The sequence below is a fragment of the Protobothrops mucrosquamatus genome, unplaced genomic scaffold (assembly GCF_001527695.2).
Source record: "Protobothrops mucrosquamatus isolate PMUCROS unplaced genomic scaffold, P.Mucros_1.0 scaffold4, whole genome shotgun sequence".
NCBI classification, from domain to species: Eukaryota; Metazoa; Chordata; class Lepidosauria; order Squamata; family Viperidae; genus Protobothrops; species Protobothrops mucrosquamatus.
The window spans coordinates 301,445-319,819 of NW_015386391.1; the positions used below are offsets into that span (position 1 = coordinate 301,445).

General features: G+C 60.0%; 1 protein-coding gene across 1 annotated transcript; it reads left to right on the forward strand.

Annotated features, from left to right (window-relative positions):
* Positions 1–1,420: 1,420 nt before the first annotated feature.
* Positions 1,421–15,921, forward strand: SHROOM4 (shroom family member 4). Its single transcript, XM_029282936.1, has 11 exons — positions 1,421–1,591; positions 5,100–5,251; positions 8,244–8,372; positions 9,633–11,610; positions 11,920–11,981; positions 12,727–13,206; positions 13,419–13,494; positions 13,725–13,852; positions 14,362–14,512; positions 14,821–15,090; positions 15,652–15,921. Exons 1-11 carry the CDS (start codon positions 1,421–1,423, stop codon positions 15,919–15,921), a joined length of 3,867 nt encoding a protein of 1,288 aa, XP_029138769.1.
* The last annotated feature ends 2,454 nt before the right edge of the window (positions 15,922–18,375 follow it).

The window sequence follows — 18,375 nt, forward strand, 5'->3', positions numbered from 1 at the left end:
GAGCCCCCACCCTGTGGAACGAACTCCCCCCAGAGATCCGGATTATTCCGGATCTCCCCTCCTTCCGCCGTGCCCTCAAGACATGGCTTTTCCATCAAGCGGGATTGGCCTAGGGGGGGATTTTATAGGGATTTTAAAGGGATTTTATAATTTTTATAATACAGGTTAATTAATATATATTTTAATTTGGCTTTTAAATGTTTATTGTATAGCTCTGTTTTTATTTACCTGTAAGCCGCCCTGAGTCCCTCGGGAGAAGGGCGGGGTATAAATTAAAGTAATAATAATAATAATAATAATAATAATGCAACACAAGTACCTCTTGTGGCAGTGAGTTCCATATAATGCTTGCCACCCCCGGAGGCTCCTAACCCCCCCCCCAATTTCCTGCTACTTCTTGGCAGCTCCTCAAGCATGCATGTTGGGGTTTTACACACATGGATGCCCAAAAAGTGCCTAGTGCTTGTAGGAAGCAACTCCAGGACAGAGGGATGGAGCCAGTCTGGGCACTGGCCAAGGTTGCAGGAGGGCGGCTGCTGCCTCTGCCTTGTGGCCCAAAAGGGCTGCCCAGCATTCTGCCTCCCCCCCTCCCGCCCCCGGCAGCCCCAGGCCCACTTGCACTGAAGGGCACAAGGAGACTTTGAAATTGACAGCACATTTTCTCCTCCACACAAATCTGGAGACATTCCCAGCCCGCCAAGGCCCAGGGCTGTGGTGTTCACAGGGCCAAGGGTGGCACCTCCTCTGGAACAGTTGGGGAACAAAGGAGCATTCTGGGGATGCCCCAGTGTGACTCCTGCTGAAAGGAAGTTGGCAGGGCTGAGGGGCAGGCAGGGTGGCAAAAACAGTTTTTAGCGCTCAGCTCTACTTCACCAGCAAATCAATCTACTTCGCACCAGGGTTACCTTTGCAGGTAGGTGCACTTGAAGCAGGCAGAGTGCCACTCACCCTGGATCCCGGAGGGCCACCTTCCCCCTTCCGTCTCCAGGCCCCTGAAAAAGCCCTAGTTAGTGGGCGGGGGCGGGATCAGCCCGGCGGACCTAGCTTCATCTCCAAGCCTGCTCCTCGGTTCCTGTCCTAAGGGCTCCCGCCTCCACATCTTCGGCGTGCAGGGAGGCGAGCTCGTTTAAACTGGGCCGGGGTAACTTCCTCACCCTCGGCAGCGCCCGGAACGGGATCGGCCCCCGCCCGGCCCAGGAGTCCGCGCGCCAAAGCAGCCCGGCGGAGGAGGCGGAGCGGCTCCGCGGCTGGGGGCGTTGCAGGATCCGGGCCGGGCCGGCCGGGCGCCTCCGCTCGCCCGCGACACGCCCACCGGGGGCTCCTGCCGGTCCGCCCTCCAGCAGGCAGAGCTTAGCGTCGCGCCGCGTCCCGTCTATGCCGAGCGCCGCCGCGGGTCACGCCCGGGATAGGGAATGGTGCCATGGAGCGCCCGCCGGGCCAACTCCAGCCCGACCCGTCGCCGCAGGCCAAGCTGCCGGGACGCCTGCTGGTCTCCTTCCAGTACCTGCACGTGCAGCTGGCCGGCGGCGCGCCCTGGGGCTTCACCCTGCGGGGCGGGCTGGAGCACGGCGAGCCCCTCGTCGTCTCCAAGGTGGGTCTGCGGCGCAGTCTCCCCGGGGAGCGCGGGCTGCGCGGCTTCGTGCGCCGGGAGGTCCAGAGCCAGCCGCGGCTCTTTGTCTGGCCGCCTCGAGTCCGCCTTCCCGCCCAGGCGCCTCTCCCCCTCGCCGGCTGGGCGTTGCTCGCCCTCCCCCCGGCGGCCCGCCTCGCTCCCTCCCGCCTCCTCCGCGTCCGGCGGCGGCCCGGCTGGGCTCCGGCACAACTTCCCTGCGCTTCTGGGCCACGGCGACGCTCCGCGGCGAGTGAGAAGGACTCCGCCGACTCCCCGCTCCCTTCCCGCGGTTCGCAAGTTGCTGAGGGGGCCTCAGCGGAGATGACCTCGGGTCGCCAGCGGGCAGAGCGGGAGTCGGCGGCGGAGTCCGGCCCGGCGGCTCTCCTGAGAGGAGGGATGCCCGGGTCGCCTCCCTCCTCAAGGACGGCGAGAAGGCTCGGCTGGGCGCGGAGAAAAGCCGGTCGCCCGCCGAGGCCTCGTGGGGCCGGTGCCTCCCGGCGCCACCTTAAAGCGGAGGGGCCGCGGGGGCCCCGGCGCCAGCCCAATCCGGGGAGGCAGCGCGGGGGTGGGTGGGGGGGCAGGACAAGCTGCTCTTGCCATCCTGGGGGTCAACCCCGCCCCCCAGCGGGACTTCCCTGAGGAGCCTCTGTGGGCTCAGCGGAGGGAACTGCCCTGAGCTGGACCCAGCCGGGCTTGATGGCTTCTGCTGTGGTCCCTGGACTGGGATCTTCTCCCAGAATCTTCCCCAGCAGAACTCCAAAGAAGGATGGGCCTTCCTTGCGGGCCCTCCCTGTTGATAGCCAGCTTATGGGGCCTTCCGGGGCTTTGGCAGCCTGCTAAGGTGAAGCTACAGAGAAGGGGGGAGCTGAAGATCTGGCAGCTCTTCCTCCTGCCCCAGGACAGGCAGGGCTGGCCGCCCCGATTATTGACTGGAAAGTCCTGGGAGCTCTGTGTGGATGGAGGCTTTTGCTGTTGACCCTGGCTTGGAGACTGTGCTAGAAATACAATTATTGGCAGTGTGGATGATGCCGAAAAAGCAGGAACTGCAGGAGCCTTAAAATGTGGGATTGAAATAGTTAGAATGTCCACAGGATGAATTTCAGCAGAGAAAAATGCCAGGTCAGCTTTTAGGTAGGCAAAATCCAAGGTGTGAAAGGGGAGGGGAGAGGAGGGGCTCCCTCGGGCTGCAGGGAATGCAGAGGGGATCAGGACCTCACAGCTGGGCCTCGGTGCCAAAGTCTAATGCAGAAGAGGAAAGGTGGTCCTGAGCTGCACTGAGCAAAGATGAGCCTGTACAATGTGAGGAAGAGAGAGGCCGTTGTTCACACCTGGAATAACGCAGCTGCTCCCGGCTCCCACATTTTAGGAAAGGCACTGATAGACCAGCAGGAATCCAGAGAAGGGGATGAAAGGCTGAAGGAAGATGTGGGGGGGGGGATGGGCAAGCACGTGGCAGATGTGTAGGCTGGGGAAAAGAAGAGTGGGGCAGAGGGGCTAGTTGTCCTCTGGGAAGAATTCCTAATGGTTGGAGCTCTTCTGCAGTGGGACAGGTGCAGAACTCTCTTCCGTTAGGTTGGTGACCATCTGGTGTGGATGCTGCACTGAGCTAAGGGTCAGACTGGATAATCTCCAAGGTTCCTCCCGTGATAGGATTCTTGATTAATCTAGGCAGTCCTGGACCACAGGGACTACCCTGAATTGGCCAAGGTCGTCCCTCCTAGGCTCGTGTATTTGGTGCTGGGTGCAAGGACTGACTTGTGTCCCCAAGGAAAGGGAGCTGAGTCGCTCCCATTGCCAGCCACATGCCAAGCCTCTCCCAGAGGGAGCCCCAAAGCCCTGTGCTGAGCAGGAACAGCCCCAAGGCAGCGAATGAATGATTAACTGCCCTTGTGTGCCGGCAGGGATGGAGCTCCCGACAGGCAGCTGTGTGGCTCCCCTTGGCTGGGAGGCTCTGGGGAAGAGCCAGGGAGTTTTCAGGGAGGGGGGGAGCCCTCTGCCAGGGTCTCTTTTGCCACTGCACAAAAAGTGCCTCTCCTGAGCCCCCAGCTTCCCCCAGCCCTCCTGGGCTCTGCCTTTCCAGAGGGGATCCTGTTTGGGCCCTCAGCAGTGGGGGATGAAGGTGGTGGGGCAGGCCAAGAACTTTTCTGCCTGGGGAGCAGCACCCATGAAGCCTGCTTCCTCCACGCTCTCGTCCACTCTCTGCGCCCGCCTACTGGAGCTGCTCTGCGCAGATGGGCTGCATCCACCGGCGCCTGTGCTCTGCGCTGGTGTGTTTATGGTCGCTCCTTTGAAACGCCTGGGCCACAATGCAGCGATCTTGCTCCAGCGTGGGGATCTTTGCCTCAGTCAGACGCTCTGTCCCCTAGTTGAGAGGCATAGCCCGAAGGTTTTTCCAGGCACCCAGCCCCAGAGGGCTGAACAGTCTGGGGTGTGGGCCTTGGGGGAGTCAGGACTCGCTTGCCCCCCCCTGGGGGCAAAGAATGCTCCCACTAGGTCTGATTCCAGGCCAGGGAATAGTGACCCTTCTTTTCTGTCTGGCAAAATCGTGAGCAGGAACAAGGATTGCTTTGTACAATAATTAGCAGCCAGCCAGCAAACTCTCTTCTCCCTACGCACTCAAGGCTGGCCTTGCCTCTCTCAGCTTCCTTCTGGCAAGCTGGCTTGCTACTTCTTCCACCTCCAAGCATCCAAGTTCAGTGGGGCCTGTCCCACACGGCTCACTGCAGGATTCCAACTGCAGGATGGACCTGCCTTCTCTCCTTCTCCTGGGGCTCCTCGGTGGCCAGGAGCACAGGACAGATCACCCGAGGAAGAAGGCTGCAGCATGGAACCCCTCGAAGACCCCTTCCTGTGACCCATCTCTGAGACTGACCAGCCACTGTGCCTGAAGCTGGCACAAGATCTCCGTGAGAAGCTGGACCAGGCCTTCCTGCTGGAGAAGGTTAACTCTGACTCTTCCCTGCCACTGGGTGTGGCTCTTTCACAGCCGCATGCCCAGGCCTTGTGGGCTCTCCGTGTCCTGGGGCCAGCACAACTGGCTCTTGTTCAGCCAGACCACGAGGAGCCCCTGCCTTCTCCCTGCTGACCGTGTGACTGGCAGTGAAGGGCTGCCCATTCCTCTCTCTCAGCTTGGGCCTCAGCTTGGGTTTGGTCTCAGAGCACAGGGTGCAGGCCAGCGCCTGCAACAGCGCTGACTCTTGAACCACTCTTTGTGGGGGCTGATCCTGCAGGAGTCCTTGAGAAGATCCCCCAACTGGTGGCTCTATGATGGATCTCCTTTGGTGAGTGGGGGAGACCCTTCTCCCCTGCATGAGGGGATTGCAGCAATCTTTGTCTACTGGACAGTGGCAGCTGATTAAAATCACTTATTGTTTCTTATATGTTGTTGCTGTGAGTTGCCCAGATGGGCATACAAGCTGGTCCCTTGGCCTGGCCGTTGTCCTGCGGTGGCTTTCAGGTGACCCTTCACACCTTGGCTCTACCCCTCCAGGTGGAAGATGGGGGGAAGGCGGCCCTCTCACAGAAGATGCGCTTGGGCGATGAGCTGGTGAACATCAACGGCACTCCGCTCTACGGCTCCCGGCAGGAAGCGCTCATCCTGATCAAGGGCTCCTACCGCACGCTCAAGATGATCATCCGGAGGTGAGGAGAGAGAGAGAGAGGGACACACACACACACATACACACCCCGCATACACACATACTGACCACACCGGCCTCTCCTGCCCGGGAAGAGTTCTTCCTGAGTAAGAGGTTGTAGGTGGCGCATAGCTTTCCTCTGGAGCTGGGGGACTCTGTTCTCGCCACAGCAAAAGAGGCGGGTGGGCTGCAGTCCAGTCAGCAAGGCGCTGCTCCTGCCAGATTTCCGGCTTGGAGCGGGGACTGGGGGGGGGGGAGGCATGTGTGTGTGCCTGAGCTCCTTGAGGTTGGCTGCAGCTGCCATCCTGTGGCAGGAATTTGAGATTGCACACCAATTTGTAGTTGGCAAAGGCGGTGTGAAACCCCTTGTGCCTTGAGTAGAGATTGGCTTTTTTTTAAAGAACTCTATTTGGTTCCTCCTCTATTCCTCTCCTGCCTCCAAAGCAGGCCAGTCCTTCAGGAGGTCTAGTTTTCAGTGTTGCAACTAGTAAGAACTGAATGTCTCTGAAATGCAGAAAACGTACCATCGCCTGGGACGATGCTATTGGCAGGAAAATCTGCCTGCAGAGTGCGGGGTCTCTTTAAGAAACAGAAAGTAGCTCAGACAAATACAGTACATGCTTTCTTTATTAGTCTGGGATTTGTCTACATGGACGGATCAGTTCCAGGTCAATAAAGCCTGTCTGAGGCACTGGCTGAGGCCCTTTGGGGAATTGCCCAAGAACTGGCTCGGTCAGCAGTGAAGCCGACAACCATGGAGGCTTCCTCCCTCTCCTGGCCTTTGCCGCCAGAGCCACCAACGAATGGCGCTTTTGGTCTGTGTCCTTCTGGAGCTGCTGCCAGAAAACTGAAATTTTCTGACCACGTCCCTAAAAGCAAACAGGCATCATTGGTCCACTCGAACATTCCTCTGAAACCACTGTGCTTTCCCCATTCTCCCTGGTGCAAATCTTGAGATACTGAAAGGCTCCACAACCCCACACTGGGGATACCTGCGGTGATCCCTCCCTTCTCCCGAGGCCAATAGCAGCCAGAGAGCAGGGGCCGCCAGTCTGCCTGCCTGCCACTGGAGAGGCCTGGTCACTCGGGGTCCAGGGGTTGTCCTGGAAGGAGGACAAACTGAGATGACCTTCTGGGGTTTCAGGGTGTCCTGATCAGATGCTCTTTGGGCTACACCAGGCAGAGGGCCAGGTGGCTCCTATGCAGCCCCCCCCCTGGAGGAGTGGGGCTGGCTGTGGAAGTGGGCCGGGGGGGGGGGCTGCGGCAAAGCTCTTGGCTACTCCAGTAGATCCCCACTGTCTCTCCTGTAGATCTGAATCGGTTTGGGGTTCTGGAGTCGGGTATGTTGAAAAAGTTTTATTTTTCTTTTTGGGGGGAGAGAGCCAGAAAACTTGATGGTTCTGGCCTGAGTATCATGGAGGGAGCACCAGAATAATGGGCCTGTCTTGGAGTGGAGCATGGGTGGGGGAGTCTTTTGGCACCTCTCCGGGCTGCTATTTGTGGAGTTCACAGCTCTCCATAAACAGTGGGGCTGGGGTTGTGCTTGCCTTTGGCCCCACAGCTTCTCTACTCCATCTCAGCTCCTGCTTCTTCTTTGCCCCCAAACTGAGCTAGCAATGACCTCATCCTTCCTGCACTTTGTCCCAGCCACTTCCTGTGGGGGGGGAGGGAGGGAGGGAGGGAGGGAGGGAGAGGGGGCAGTCCTGAAGCTCAGCTGGAAGCCCTGCTTTCAGCAAGAGGCATTCTGGAATTCCCCCTCTCCCCCGCCAGGCAAGGCAAGAGGCTTGGCCCTCCCCACCCTGGAGAGCCTCATCCACCCACTTCTCCCCTAGGAGGCAGCCCTGAGGGAGGGACACTTCCTCCACCCCACCCCACCCCCCGCCACCACCTTGAGGGGAGGGGCTGCTCCAAGAGGCAGGAAGCCCCTTCCCTGGGGTCTCGGCCGCTGCCAGCAAAATTATCTCCCTGGACATCACTTCCTCACCGCTTCCTGGCTGGGAGGAGATGAGGATGGGAATTGGCTCCAGGAGCCTGGAGGGGCAGGAAGCCCTCCCTGCTGGGCTGGCCGCTTCCAGTCCCACTCTGTTGCCTGCAGTGGCTGGTTGGGCTGGGCCGGGCTGGAGCCTGGGCATAGCTGTCTTACCAGACCTCGCTAAGAGTTGGCCAGGATAGGTGTGTATTGAACCTGCAGGGGGGGAGGGGGCTCTCCTTTCCATGTCTGATTGTGCATGGCTTTGGGGGGGGGCTTGGGGGGGAGCTGACTTGGCTGGGGTGATGGCAATGAAAAGCCTAGGTCCCCCCACAGGGCATGGGGCTCGGCCTCTGGGTGGAGAGGCAGGTGCACGTGGCTCCTGCTGATGCCTTTCTGTGGGTTCTTGTCCGGTAGCTGCTGGGTTCATGGCACTGTTAGTCCGTTTGGGGCAGGCAGGGCTCTGGCTGCAGGGCCTCCTTGCCCTTGTCCTCCCTGTCCTGCCCTCTGTCTCTGCTCTGTCCTGGCCCACCGGCTGATCTTGCCTTGCCGGAGTGGCTCAGCCTCGGTAGCACCAACCAACAAGGAGCCCGGAAGTTTCCAACTGAGCATTCACTTCCAGCCGGAGGTCCCCAAGTGGCTTTTGTTAATGGCATTCTGCTGGGCTGGGCTGGGCTGGGCTGGGCTGGGCTGGGCTGGGCTGGGCTGGGCTGGGCTGGCAGGAACTGGGGGGGGAGGCAGATATGGGGCACTGTCTCTGGCTTGCCTCTCCTGGTGTCCCCCTCCTCCTCTCCAGAGCACAGCTTGTCTTTCAGGGATGGGGGCAGCCATCCAGCTGGGTGGGGCCGGGAAGGAAAAGGCTCGGACCGCCCTGGGAGAGCAGCAGTGAGCCAAAGAGAGGCTTGGGAGGCGGCGAAGGGCACACTTGGGCACAGGGCAGGGGGCAGCTGGCTTCACCTAGCAGGTGTTGTGCCCACCGGGCTTGCCAGCTTCCTGCCCCTCACTTTCCTTTTGCTTTGCCTGAAAGGAGGAACGTGCCCTTCATCAGGCCCCACTCATGGCATCTGGCGAAGCTCTCCAAAGTCCAGACTGAGGGCACCATGGCTTTTCCTGCTGACCCCCTGAGTCTCTCCTGGCACTTGGACTGCGAGACAAGGTGAGCGCCAGAGGAAAGAAGGGCAAGGGGGCTGGGGGCGGGAATGGGGGGCAGCTACTTCGCTCCTGTGGGTCCTCTCCGTCAGCAGAGGGCAAGGTTGCCTTTCTTCTCCAGAGGCACAGCTGGCTTTCCCATCGTGGGCTGAAAGAGCGCAGCCCACCACAGCTGACCCTGGCGACAACCAGCCTCTGTTGCCCCACCTGCCTTTTGTGGCCCAGGCTGGGAGGACAGGAAGGGTCCCAATTGTGAGCACACGGCTCCAAAGGCCTCTTTGCTTGCAGGCCGTTCCCTGCCTGGCTTTCCTGCAGGGCTTGGGGGCAGCCCCAGCGCCTCCTCTCCGGCTGGTCCGGGCACCACTGTGCCCATCCTGAGTGCTCCTGAGCCTCGAATGCAGTGCTGGGCACCATTTCTCTGGGAGGCCTTGACTGCGTTTTGTCCCATCGGGAGGGGGGCAGAATCATGCAGGCTGACAGCAAGCAAAGGAGGTCTGGGAGCCTGGTTGTTTTCCTGTAGACATTTCATCACTAGGTAACTAGGTAACGTCACCAAGGACCCCTCGCTTCAACCCTGAGCTACAATATTCTCCTTCAAAGGAGCAGTGGATTCAGCTCCTTTGCCAGGCAGGCAAGAGGAGCTGCCAACTCTCTCTGAGTTGCAGGATGTGGCATGGCAGGCAGGACCCACGTGAGCCGGAAGAGCCGTGTGCGAATCCGGACAGGACTTCTCTTTTGGAGGAGCTGCTCCTACTCAGCGTCCCCCGGATTGGGATCGGGCTGGGTCTTTGCGGTGCAGAACCCACAGTCCTTCCCCCCCCCCATGGTTGGCATTCACTCTCCAATGAGAGCTTCAGCCTGGCAGTGGCTGGACAGGAAGGGCTGCTCTGGAGCCCTGGGAAGACTTGGATTCGATGTGCCCATGATGCTGCTCTCAGTGGCAGGCAGGCTCCTTGTTTGCAGGCAGGAAGGGCTGGGCCCTTGGTGGCACCTCGGGTTGCCCTTCTTGGCCTGAGTCCCAGTAGATGATTGGACGTTTCCCTCCCACATCCGGGCAGGGAGCAAAAGGAGTTGGCGGCCCGAGGTGGTGGACAGAGGGTTGAGGGAAGTCAAGTGACAGTCTGTGGGGGCCTGGTGGGGAGAGCCAGTGTGAAGGGCTGCTGCTGCACCATCAAGCAAGCAGCCGTGGGCCAAAAGGCATTGGGGAGCCAGGCAGGGCTTCCCTGCCCCTGTGACATGGGGGCCTCCCCTTTCTTCCTGCCCCCAGTGACCTGCCTTTGCCGTGGAACCCTCTCTCTCCCCACTGCACCACAGAAAAGAACAGCTCCCTCGGGAGCATGGAAAGTCTGGACCCGGCCAGCCAGACCTACTATGAGGGCAGCCTGTCCCCCATTGACCAGGCTATGTACCAAAGCAAGCGGGACTCTGCCTACAGCTCCTTCTCGGCCAGTTCCAGCACTTCTGACTCTGCGCTGCGACCTGAGGAGGCCGGCTCCGTGGATGGCACCCAGCCCGGTCAGCTGCCAGAGCCTCGCTACCTGCAGACGGGGGGTGAGCCGGCAGGCCTGCCCTCCCCAGCTTCTGGTGTCCGGTTGCCCTCCAGCGTCCAGTCAGGCTCTCTTCCCAGCCCTGCCAAAGCGGCTGCCGTCCCTCCCCAGCCGCCTGTGAGACAGGACAGTCTGCGTGCGTGTAATTCCCCGCTGGAAGACCCAAGAGCCCCCAGCCACACAGGTTCTTTGTGTCCCGAGGATCGGTGGAGCTCGGACACTGCCCTCTGCACACCTGGCAGAGATCCCCATGGGCAGTTGGCCACCACAGGCCCCCTGAAGGACTCTCCAGTCACTGACCAGTACTACCTGCTGAGCTCACACACAGAATCGCACTCCGGGATGATGAAGAAGGGCCCACAAACCACCCCCTCCTCTTTGGCTGAGAGCCCCAGCTGCCCTGTAGGAGACCCCCCTGAAGAGAAGGAGCACACAGGGGAGGCCAACAACCATGCAGAGCCCCCTTCTTCCTGGAAGGCTGGCTGGGCCGGGTCCTTCCGCCATCGCCACAGCATCCCAGAACACTTGCTGGTTGCCCAGTTGCAGGCCTTGGATGTCTCCCGTGGCCAGGAGGGTCCCCACTGGACAGTGTCCCCGCTGCACAAGGAGCAGAAGAGCATGCAGGCTCCAGAGCCATGGCTAAATCCAGACCAGTGTGGCCAGAACCCCTGGGCGCCAGCAGAAGAGCCGGATTGCCCCCCAACTGCAGGGGAGGGGTCACCTTCCCCACGGGGCACTTGCACGGCCCTCGTGGCTCTGACTCATTCCTCGCCACTGCCGGCATTGGGCAATGCCAGCACCCCTCGGCCAGGCTTCCAGGCAGCCCCCCACATTGATGGTTTGCCAGACGCTCAAAGGAGCCTCCCAGCTGCCCAGAAGGCCCAGCATCGCTCTGCGCAAATCCGCCGGCGCAGTGACCGCTTCGCCACCAACCTGCGGAATGAGATCCAGTGGCGCAAAGCCCAACTGCAGAAGGCCAAAGGTCCCGGGGGGCTAGGGTGCGAAGAGGAGACCCCCCCAGAGGCAGAAGAGCCCCCCACCCATACCGCGACTCCTGCCTCGCCTCCTCCCTTAGGGGAGGGCAGACTCCGTGGCTCCTCTGGGCTGCCAGCTGTGTCCCCCAAGCGGTGGGGCCCTGAGCTAAGTGTGTTTGGGGAGGAGAGAGCCCCATGCAGCCCCCAGAGGCTGTCTGGGGACCTGGTGCCCAAGGAGAAGCCTCTGCCACTGACCTGTGCGGGAGGAGGGGGAGGCGGCCGCTGGCGGTGGTCCCCTCAGCACAAGCTCCAGCCTCAGGAATCAGAGCCAGGGCCCTCCTCACAGCCACCTTCGGAGGAACCCGGCCTGTGGCCTTTTGCTGACCGGCAAAAGTTCTTTGAGGAGACGAGCCGCCCGTTGTCCGCCAGGCCCTACAGTTCCCTTCAGGGCAGGCTTGACGACACACGGACCCCCGAGACAGAGAAGCCAGGAAGCACTGAGCACGGGGACTTCCAGTGCCACTCTCTTGATCAGTCCTACCGGTGCCCATCTTCGCCCCCCAACTACCAGGACTTCCAGCCAGAGATTCTGGGGCCATGCAAGTCCCTGGCTCGATCCGGTATGGACGCTGAGCGTTGGTGGGCTATTCCTTGCTCATGCGCTATCCGAGAGTCCTGCGCCTACAGCTTTCGGGATGAGTGCGCCATGCTGCATTCAAAGAACGTTCCAGTGCCACCCAGCCACCGTGCCCACCATTGTCATCCCTGTTCCTGGAGCTGTCACAGTGAGTGCTGTTGCCCAGGTCAGCAGAAGCTCCTGGAGGATGGAGATCCCTGGCAAGCAAGGAAGCGTTTTCAAATGGTAAGTCGGATTTTCAAATCCTTCCTCCACACCAGCTGGGGATGGGGGAAGAAAACCTCAGCTGCTGGGATGGGCTTTCACTGACTGCCCAGCCTCCTCCCCTTTGCCCAGGTCAAGGGGCTCTGTGGCCTCTTCCATCCCTTCCCCTCACTCTCCCCTCCTGCCTCCCAGGAATTCCCTCTGGACGAGTGGGAGCCCTCAGCTGTGAACAGAGCAAGCAGCCACACTCTGAGGTAAGCGTTTGCCAGGCAGAACAGAAATGGGGTTGGCCCCAAAGAAATGGGAGGGGTGGCATTCTGGGCTGCCTGCTGTTTGCTGGGGGGGAGGGGTGTCTCTGAGAGCCTCCCATTAGCAGCGAGGGGAGACACTAATCTGTGCCTGCTTCCCCCCCCCCCCCAATGAAGGCTCAGAAATGGGTGACCCTTCTTAGCAGACAGGGCGCATCTCTGAGAGAGGATTTGGAGCTGGTCATCATGGGTGGCCTCCCCTGTCGGGCCTTCTGATGCCAGCATTTGCATGCACAGGCTTGGCGTGCTGGTGCCTTTGAGGAGCAGCTGCCCCTTGTGGGGGAGGCCAACCTGTAGAACCGAGGAAGCAGCCAAGTTGGCTGCTGTTAATCTGCATCTCTCTGGCTAAGTGAAATGACTCAGCCAAAGGACCCTTGTTCCCTCCTCAGAGCAAGGGTCTCGAGCAGCCCCCGCCCACTGAGGGTGGGAGAAGGTAGATTCCCCCCCCACAGTCATGTCTGCAGCCCCCTCCTCTTTTCTCCAGTCAGCTCCGGCATCACAAGGTGGCCTTCGCTAGGATCAGCCCTTACTGGACCTGCTTTGAGCGCACCGAACCGGCTGGGCCTCCTTTATGCCGGGCCCCATCCACACATGATCTCTCCTGGGACTGCGAGCAACCAAGGCGGGTCACGGAGAAGAGAGGCTTGGAAGGGGGGCCCAGCGAGGCTCACAAACCCCTCTTGCGTGAAAGGGCCTATTCGGAGAGCCACCTCTGCGCTGAGCCTGCTGGTGTCTCTGCGAGGGAGTGGCAAGAAGCCCTGTTGGCCAAGGCGGAGGAGACATCACCAAAGTCACCACCATGCCAAGCCAGAAGAAGGGGGCCCCCGCCTCCACGGCCCCCCCCACCCAACTGGGAGAAGTACCGCCCAGCCCGGGCTTCACACCAGCAGCTTCTCCCTACCCAAGCCTGCCTGCCCGTGCATGCGCGGGACTCCTGGGCCCCGGGCCAGCCTGGCTTTGAAGCAGCCAGGCAGCGTTCTCAGAGCCTCCCTGCGGAGCAGCTGTGGCACCACAGGCCGCAACGGCAGTGCCCGCGGCTGCCCTGTGCAGGACCTGATAGCACCCCTTCCACCCCGAAGCAAGACAACTCCCACTACTACTGCCATGGGTCGCCATCCCGGAGCCTGGAGTGGCTGATGACCGAGGCGAGTGACTGGAGTGCTCCATCCAGGCAAGTGGCCGGCCTTCCGTTGGTTTCAGCTGTCCCGGTTTCCAGATGGGTGGAGGGTTGGGAGGGGTGTCCCTGAGAGACATTGGCTGAGCCCTTCCTGTACAGGCGCCAGTGTCTGCCTTGCCCACTTGAGCCACAGGGAGGGCAATAAAGGGGGGCTGTGGCAGCTGTGCCAATGAGAAGGCTCTCCCTGTCTCCCATCTTCCCTTTAGGGCAGAGAAAAGTGCAAAGGCCCCCTGTAGAAATCAGTTACCCTCCAGCTCTGCCTTCGAAGGGCACAGCCTGGCCGTAAAAAGAGATGGGTTGGTTTTGTGCTTACAGGGCAGCCAGTTCCTTGGAGGAGGGAGCCACCGAGGAGCATCCCCAGGTCAGGGAGCAGGAGACACCAGCCCGCAGCCCCTCAGAGCAGCCCCTCATCTGGCGTGAGTCTGTTCCCTTTGGGGGGTGGCAGAGGGTCCCTGTGGAGGCAGCGCTACTGACTTACACCTTCTATGCCCACAGGTGTGCCTGTGTCCCAGGACGCCGCAGGAGAGAGTCACAAATCAGGGCCTCCTCCCTTGCGCCTGAGTTCGGAGGAACTGATGAGAGATGTGGCGGGCAAGGACCGCTCCCTGGCTGGAGTGCTGAGCTCCGGTTTCGGACTCCGGTCAGCAGCCGAGGTGATGGGTGACCTCTTTGCTGCAAGCAGCTGCCCTCTCTGGCCAAGGCAGGACTGGTTGCCACTAGGCAGTGGTCCCAGCTGCCCTGAAAGGTGGGCACCTTTGGGCTTTGCAGCCTGGGGGGACTCACATGGGAGCAAGAGGAGCAAGCCACAGGAGTGCCAGCCTGACCCCTGGCTGCAGCATCAAACCTGGCTTGGGGAGAGCTGAGTCCGGAGCCCTGTTCTTTCGCCACTCATTCCCTGGGTGATCCTGGCTCAATAATCTCCTCACAGGTTGCTGGGATCAGAAAACTGGGGAGGGGGGCGAGCAACGAGGGATGTTGCTGCCTTGAAGCAATGAGAGAGGAAGAGGAATTGGACAGGCAGATGCAACTGGGCTGTTGGAGCCTCTGTTTCCTTACAGGGATGTTGTCTCTCTCCCCCCCCCCCGCTGATGTAAGACCAGCCTCTTCTCTCCCCCCAACCTGTATCCCATAATGTGTTCTTTTGTGTAGGCAGCAGAATTCTCCTGAGTCCGGGGGAGCCCCCCCCTCCTGCTTGACTTACCTCAATCTGTCAGCGGGCACGGCCGAGCTGCTGAACAAAACGAAGGAGCCGTCCGAGTTGGCTGCAGCCTCTTCAGAAGAGGACCTGGCTCAGAAGAAGGTGAGCTTTCTCTCCTCCCCTCCCCCAGCCAATTGCTGCCACCTGCAGATCGCTGAGCCAGAGAGTCCGGGGCCTGAGCAGCCAGCTTAATGCTAACAAAGTTGCAGGGCCCTTGGCTCCAGATGGATCCCAGGAGCTCGTGGTCTTGGAGGAGCATCTGCAAAGTCCCAGCAGGGCTGACAGCCGGCTAGCCTTTAATTGGGACTGTATCCCCCTTGAAAACACCAACCCCCGCAGTCCTGATTCCTCCTAAATCTTACCAGTGAGCACAGCCTCCACAGGCAGCCGCTGATTTCTCTGCTCTGCAGGTGCAGCTGATCGAGAGCATTGGACGGAAGCTGGTGGTGCTGCAGGAGGCCCAGCAGAGCCTGCAGGATGACCTGAGTGCCAATGCAGCCCTTGGCAGAGAGGTAGAGAATTACATCAAGGGGGCCTGCAAGCCCCATGAATTTGAGAAGTTCCGCCTCGCCATAGGCGACCTGGACAAGGTGGTCAACCTGCTGCTTTCGCTGTCTGGAAGGCTGGCCCGAGTGGAGAACACCCTCATTGGCCTGAATGCAGAGGAGGAAGAGGAGGAGGTGGGCACTGAATGGGGTAGGGAGGGCAGGGTGCTGGGCAGGGTGCTCGTGGTACAGCAGAGGGTGGCTTGCCCGCCCTGGCAGAGCAGAACTTCCCTGCAGCTAAGGTGCCCCGGGTCCCCCGTTGCTCCGTGTCGTGACTCTGGCTATGTATGCTAGGATACCACCAGGCCCAAACAATGGCTTACTCCTTTCCTGCAGACTGCAGGGTGGCGGTGCACCCTCAAAGGCTAAGTGAGTCCTTGTGCCACTCTTCCTTTAGAAACAGCCATACAATCCCACAGGGCTGGGCTTCCTGTTCAGCAAAGGGTACCCAGCCCAACTGCTGATGATGCTGTGCTGCACAGCACAGCTTCCCCGGGGCCTTTGCAGTGCCTGTCCTGGCAGCTCTAAGGCCGGGAGTTTGCGGTGCAGCCGGTGTGCCCCCTTGTCTCCCGTGGTGAGAACACTAGTGCTGCTTCTTGGGTCCAGCACGGGGCTCTTTACCTAAAGAGGTCCCAGGCGTGGCCGGCACTGACTAGCTCTCTCTTCTCCTCTCCCCTGCCCATCCCCTGACCAAAGATGGCCCTCCTGGCGAAGAAGCGACAGCTGACAGCACAGCTGGAGGATGCCAAGGAGCTGCAGGAGCATGTGGCTCAGCGGGAGCAGCTCGTCTTTGCCAGCGTCTCACGCTGCTTGCCCCCCGAGCAGTTGCAAGACTATCAGCACTTTGTGCGCATGAAGTCTGCCTTGGCGATCCAGCAGCGGCAGCTGGACGATAAGATCAAGCTGGGTGAGGAGCAGCTGCATTGTCTCTGGGAGAGCCTGCCTCTGAGGCCCAGGAAGCACTAGAGGAGCCAGGACCCAGCTGGCTGGGAGGAGGGCTGGATGCAAACTGCAGGACCTCTGCAGTCCTCTGTCCTCCGGAAAGAGATTGTGCCTTTTGCCAAAGAGCCTGTTTGTTCCTCCTCTCTGTGGCCAGGGAAGACGGGGTCACCCACCTGCCCTTTGCCACAAAGATGTGCCCACCTGCAGTTAGGATCAGTTGTCCCGGCTGCTGCTCAAGAAAAGACGGCTGTGGGAATCCTGAGTCACTGGAATGAAGAGGCAGCGGGGGTCCTCGCAGCCTCCCCAAAGTACCCAGCTGGCTAGATGAGGTGACCCCATCCCTTCCAGGGGTCACACAGCCTAGCATGGACAAAAAAGTTTCCCTCGCGCAATACTTGGGGGAGATGTTCCGAACTCAACTGTGGGACCCATTCCTCACCTTAAGTGCCTACAAGCCTCAAAGGTGCCTTTTCTACTGGTCCATGTTATTTATTTTCTGCTATAGCTATGTTAAAGTTTGTTTCCAAGTGAAATCTGGATGTGGGTCAGGCAAGGGCCAGGTGGCTGGATGGGCTGGCCAGGAGCACGGCACGGGCTGTTTCAGAGCCCACGTCCGCAGCAGCTTCCCCGCAGAGTCCTGCCTTGGCCCACAAAGCCCTGCCAGTGGCATCGCATCTTCGTTGCATCCTGCCAGAATCCCCACCTAAGCCCTGGGGCTGCTGCTTCAGTCTTCCCGTGGAAGGGACAGGCACGAGGTCACCAGCAGCAGCAGACAATCTCATGTGCCTCCCCTTGCCTTCCTCCTGCAGCCAGGCCTGAGTGGGCTCAGGTGGCTGCCATCCAGCAGCAAAACTCTGCCAGGGTGATAGCATGGGAGACGTTTCCTGCAGCGCCAGGGTCGTGTGAGGATCAGGCCTGGGGAAGCCTGGCTTTGCAGTGGGGTGTGGTCAGACCCCTAAGCCAGCGATGGTGGAGTGATAGCAGGCATATACCTGAGCCTGCCTTTTTCATGAGCTATGAGCTGGCTGCCTGAATTTATCCACGGGATCAACGGGCAATCCAGGCCCAGTCACCAGCTCTTTCCCTCGGCCTTGGCCAGACAGCCCTGCTCTGGGAGAGAGTCTCTCTTCTATCTTCCTGGCACGGCCTAAAGCTGCAATGCCCTGGCAAGAACATTTTTTTAGGGGGGGGGGAACCGGGACTGAATAACAAGCGCTTCTCTTTCTACCTCTCCTGTATCCACGGCAGAGGAATGTGTTGGGATCCTGCCACGGCTATTGTGACCCTAACATCCTCTTCCTCTCCATTGTCCTTGGCCCAGTGCAGGAAGCTAAGTCTGCTTGGCTTAACCTCTTCAGTGCTGGGCTGCCTGGAACTCATGGCTGCACATTCTCCCCTCGAGGAAGGGGAATAAGACCTGGGCCATGCCGCCTTAGCATTCTGGGCCTCAAGAGGAATGAAAATTCCACTGTCTGGGCTCCTGACAAGCAGGGAAGGAAGATAGTTTGTCCCTCTTTAACCCTCAAAGAGGGAGACCCAGTTTTTCCAGACCAGCTTCTCAACCTGGTGCTCTCTGGAGCTGGGACTGCAGTTCCTGAATGCTCCAGGAGGTCAAGGGTGGCCAAGCTAAACCCAGTGGCCCAGGCCACTCAGCCTTGGACTGCTTCCCACCTTGGGCTTCTAAGGAGGGACTTGTGATCCTTCCTCTGAAGGGCTGAGCCGGCCTTTATTCTTTTGGAAAGATCTGGGCTTAAGGGACTTGAACGCCTGCCCGTTGGTACCCTTCTGGAAAAGTACTCAGATACGACAGCCCATAATTACCAATGGACCACTTGGCAGTTGCCTTCTGTTTCTGCTTTAGTCTCTGCTGGTCCTGGAAGTGCCCTGAGAGTGGGGGCGAGTCTGCCGTTTTGGAAGCTGGAGTCAGGAGGCAGCGGTCAAAGTCACAGGTCAGCCTCTTTCTGCTTTTCCCAGGGAAATCTTGGAAATTCGCCCTGTGTCTTCCAACCTGACCTCCTACTGCCTGCTCCCCCCCCCAAGTATTTCCGGCTTGCTTGAGACGAAAGCCTTTTGTGCGGAGTTGGCTGTAAAAGCGTGGCACCAAAAAGAGGAGGCCAGGTTGCCTGGTGACTCTCCAGGCCCAGCTTCTGGCTGTCCAACACAGGACTCTGCATCGAGTGGGAAGGAGCTCTGTGCAACCTAGGACCTTGGCGATTACCAGCTTCCCCTTCCTCCCCTTCCATGTCTCCCACCTGCAGCTCCCTGTACTTATTTGTAGGGACAGGGCTGTTCCCTGCCCATTCCTGCCCCTCTCCCTGCCTGGCTTGCTCTGAGCAGCTGCTCTGCCCAAGCAGCCCCTCCTCAGCGCAGGTGGAACCCAAGTGCCAACTCTGGAGGCATGTTGCTATGTGATTAAATGCTTGAGTTGCTGGCTGTAATTTTGTGCTTCCTACACACCAAAGAATCTATGGTTCCTGT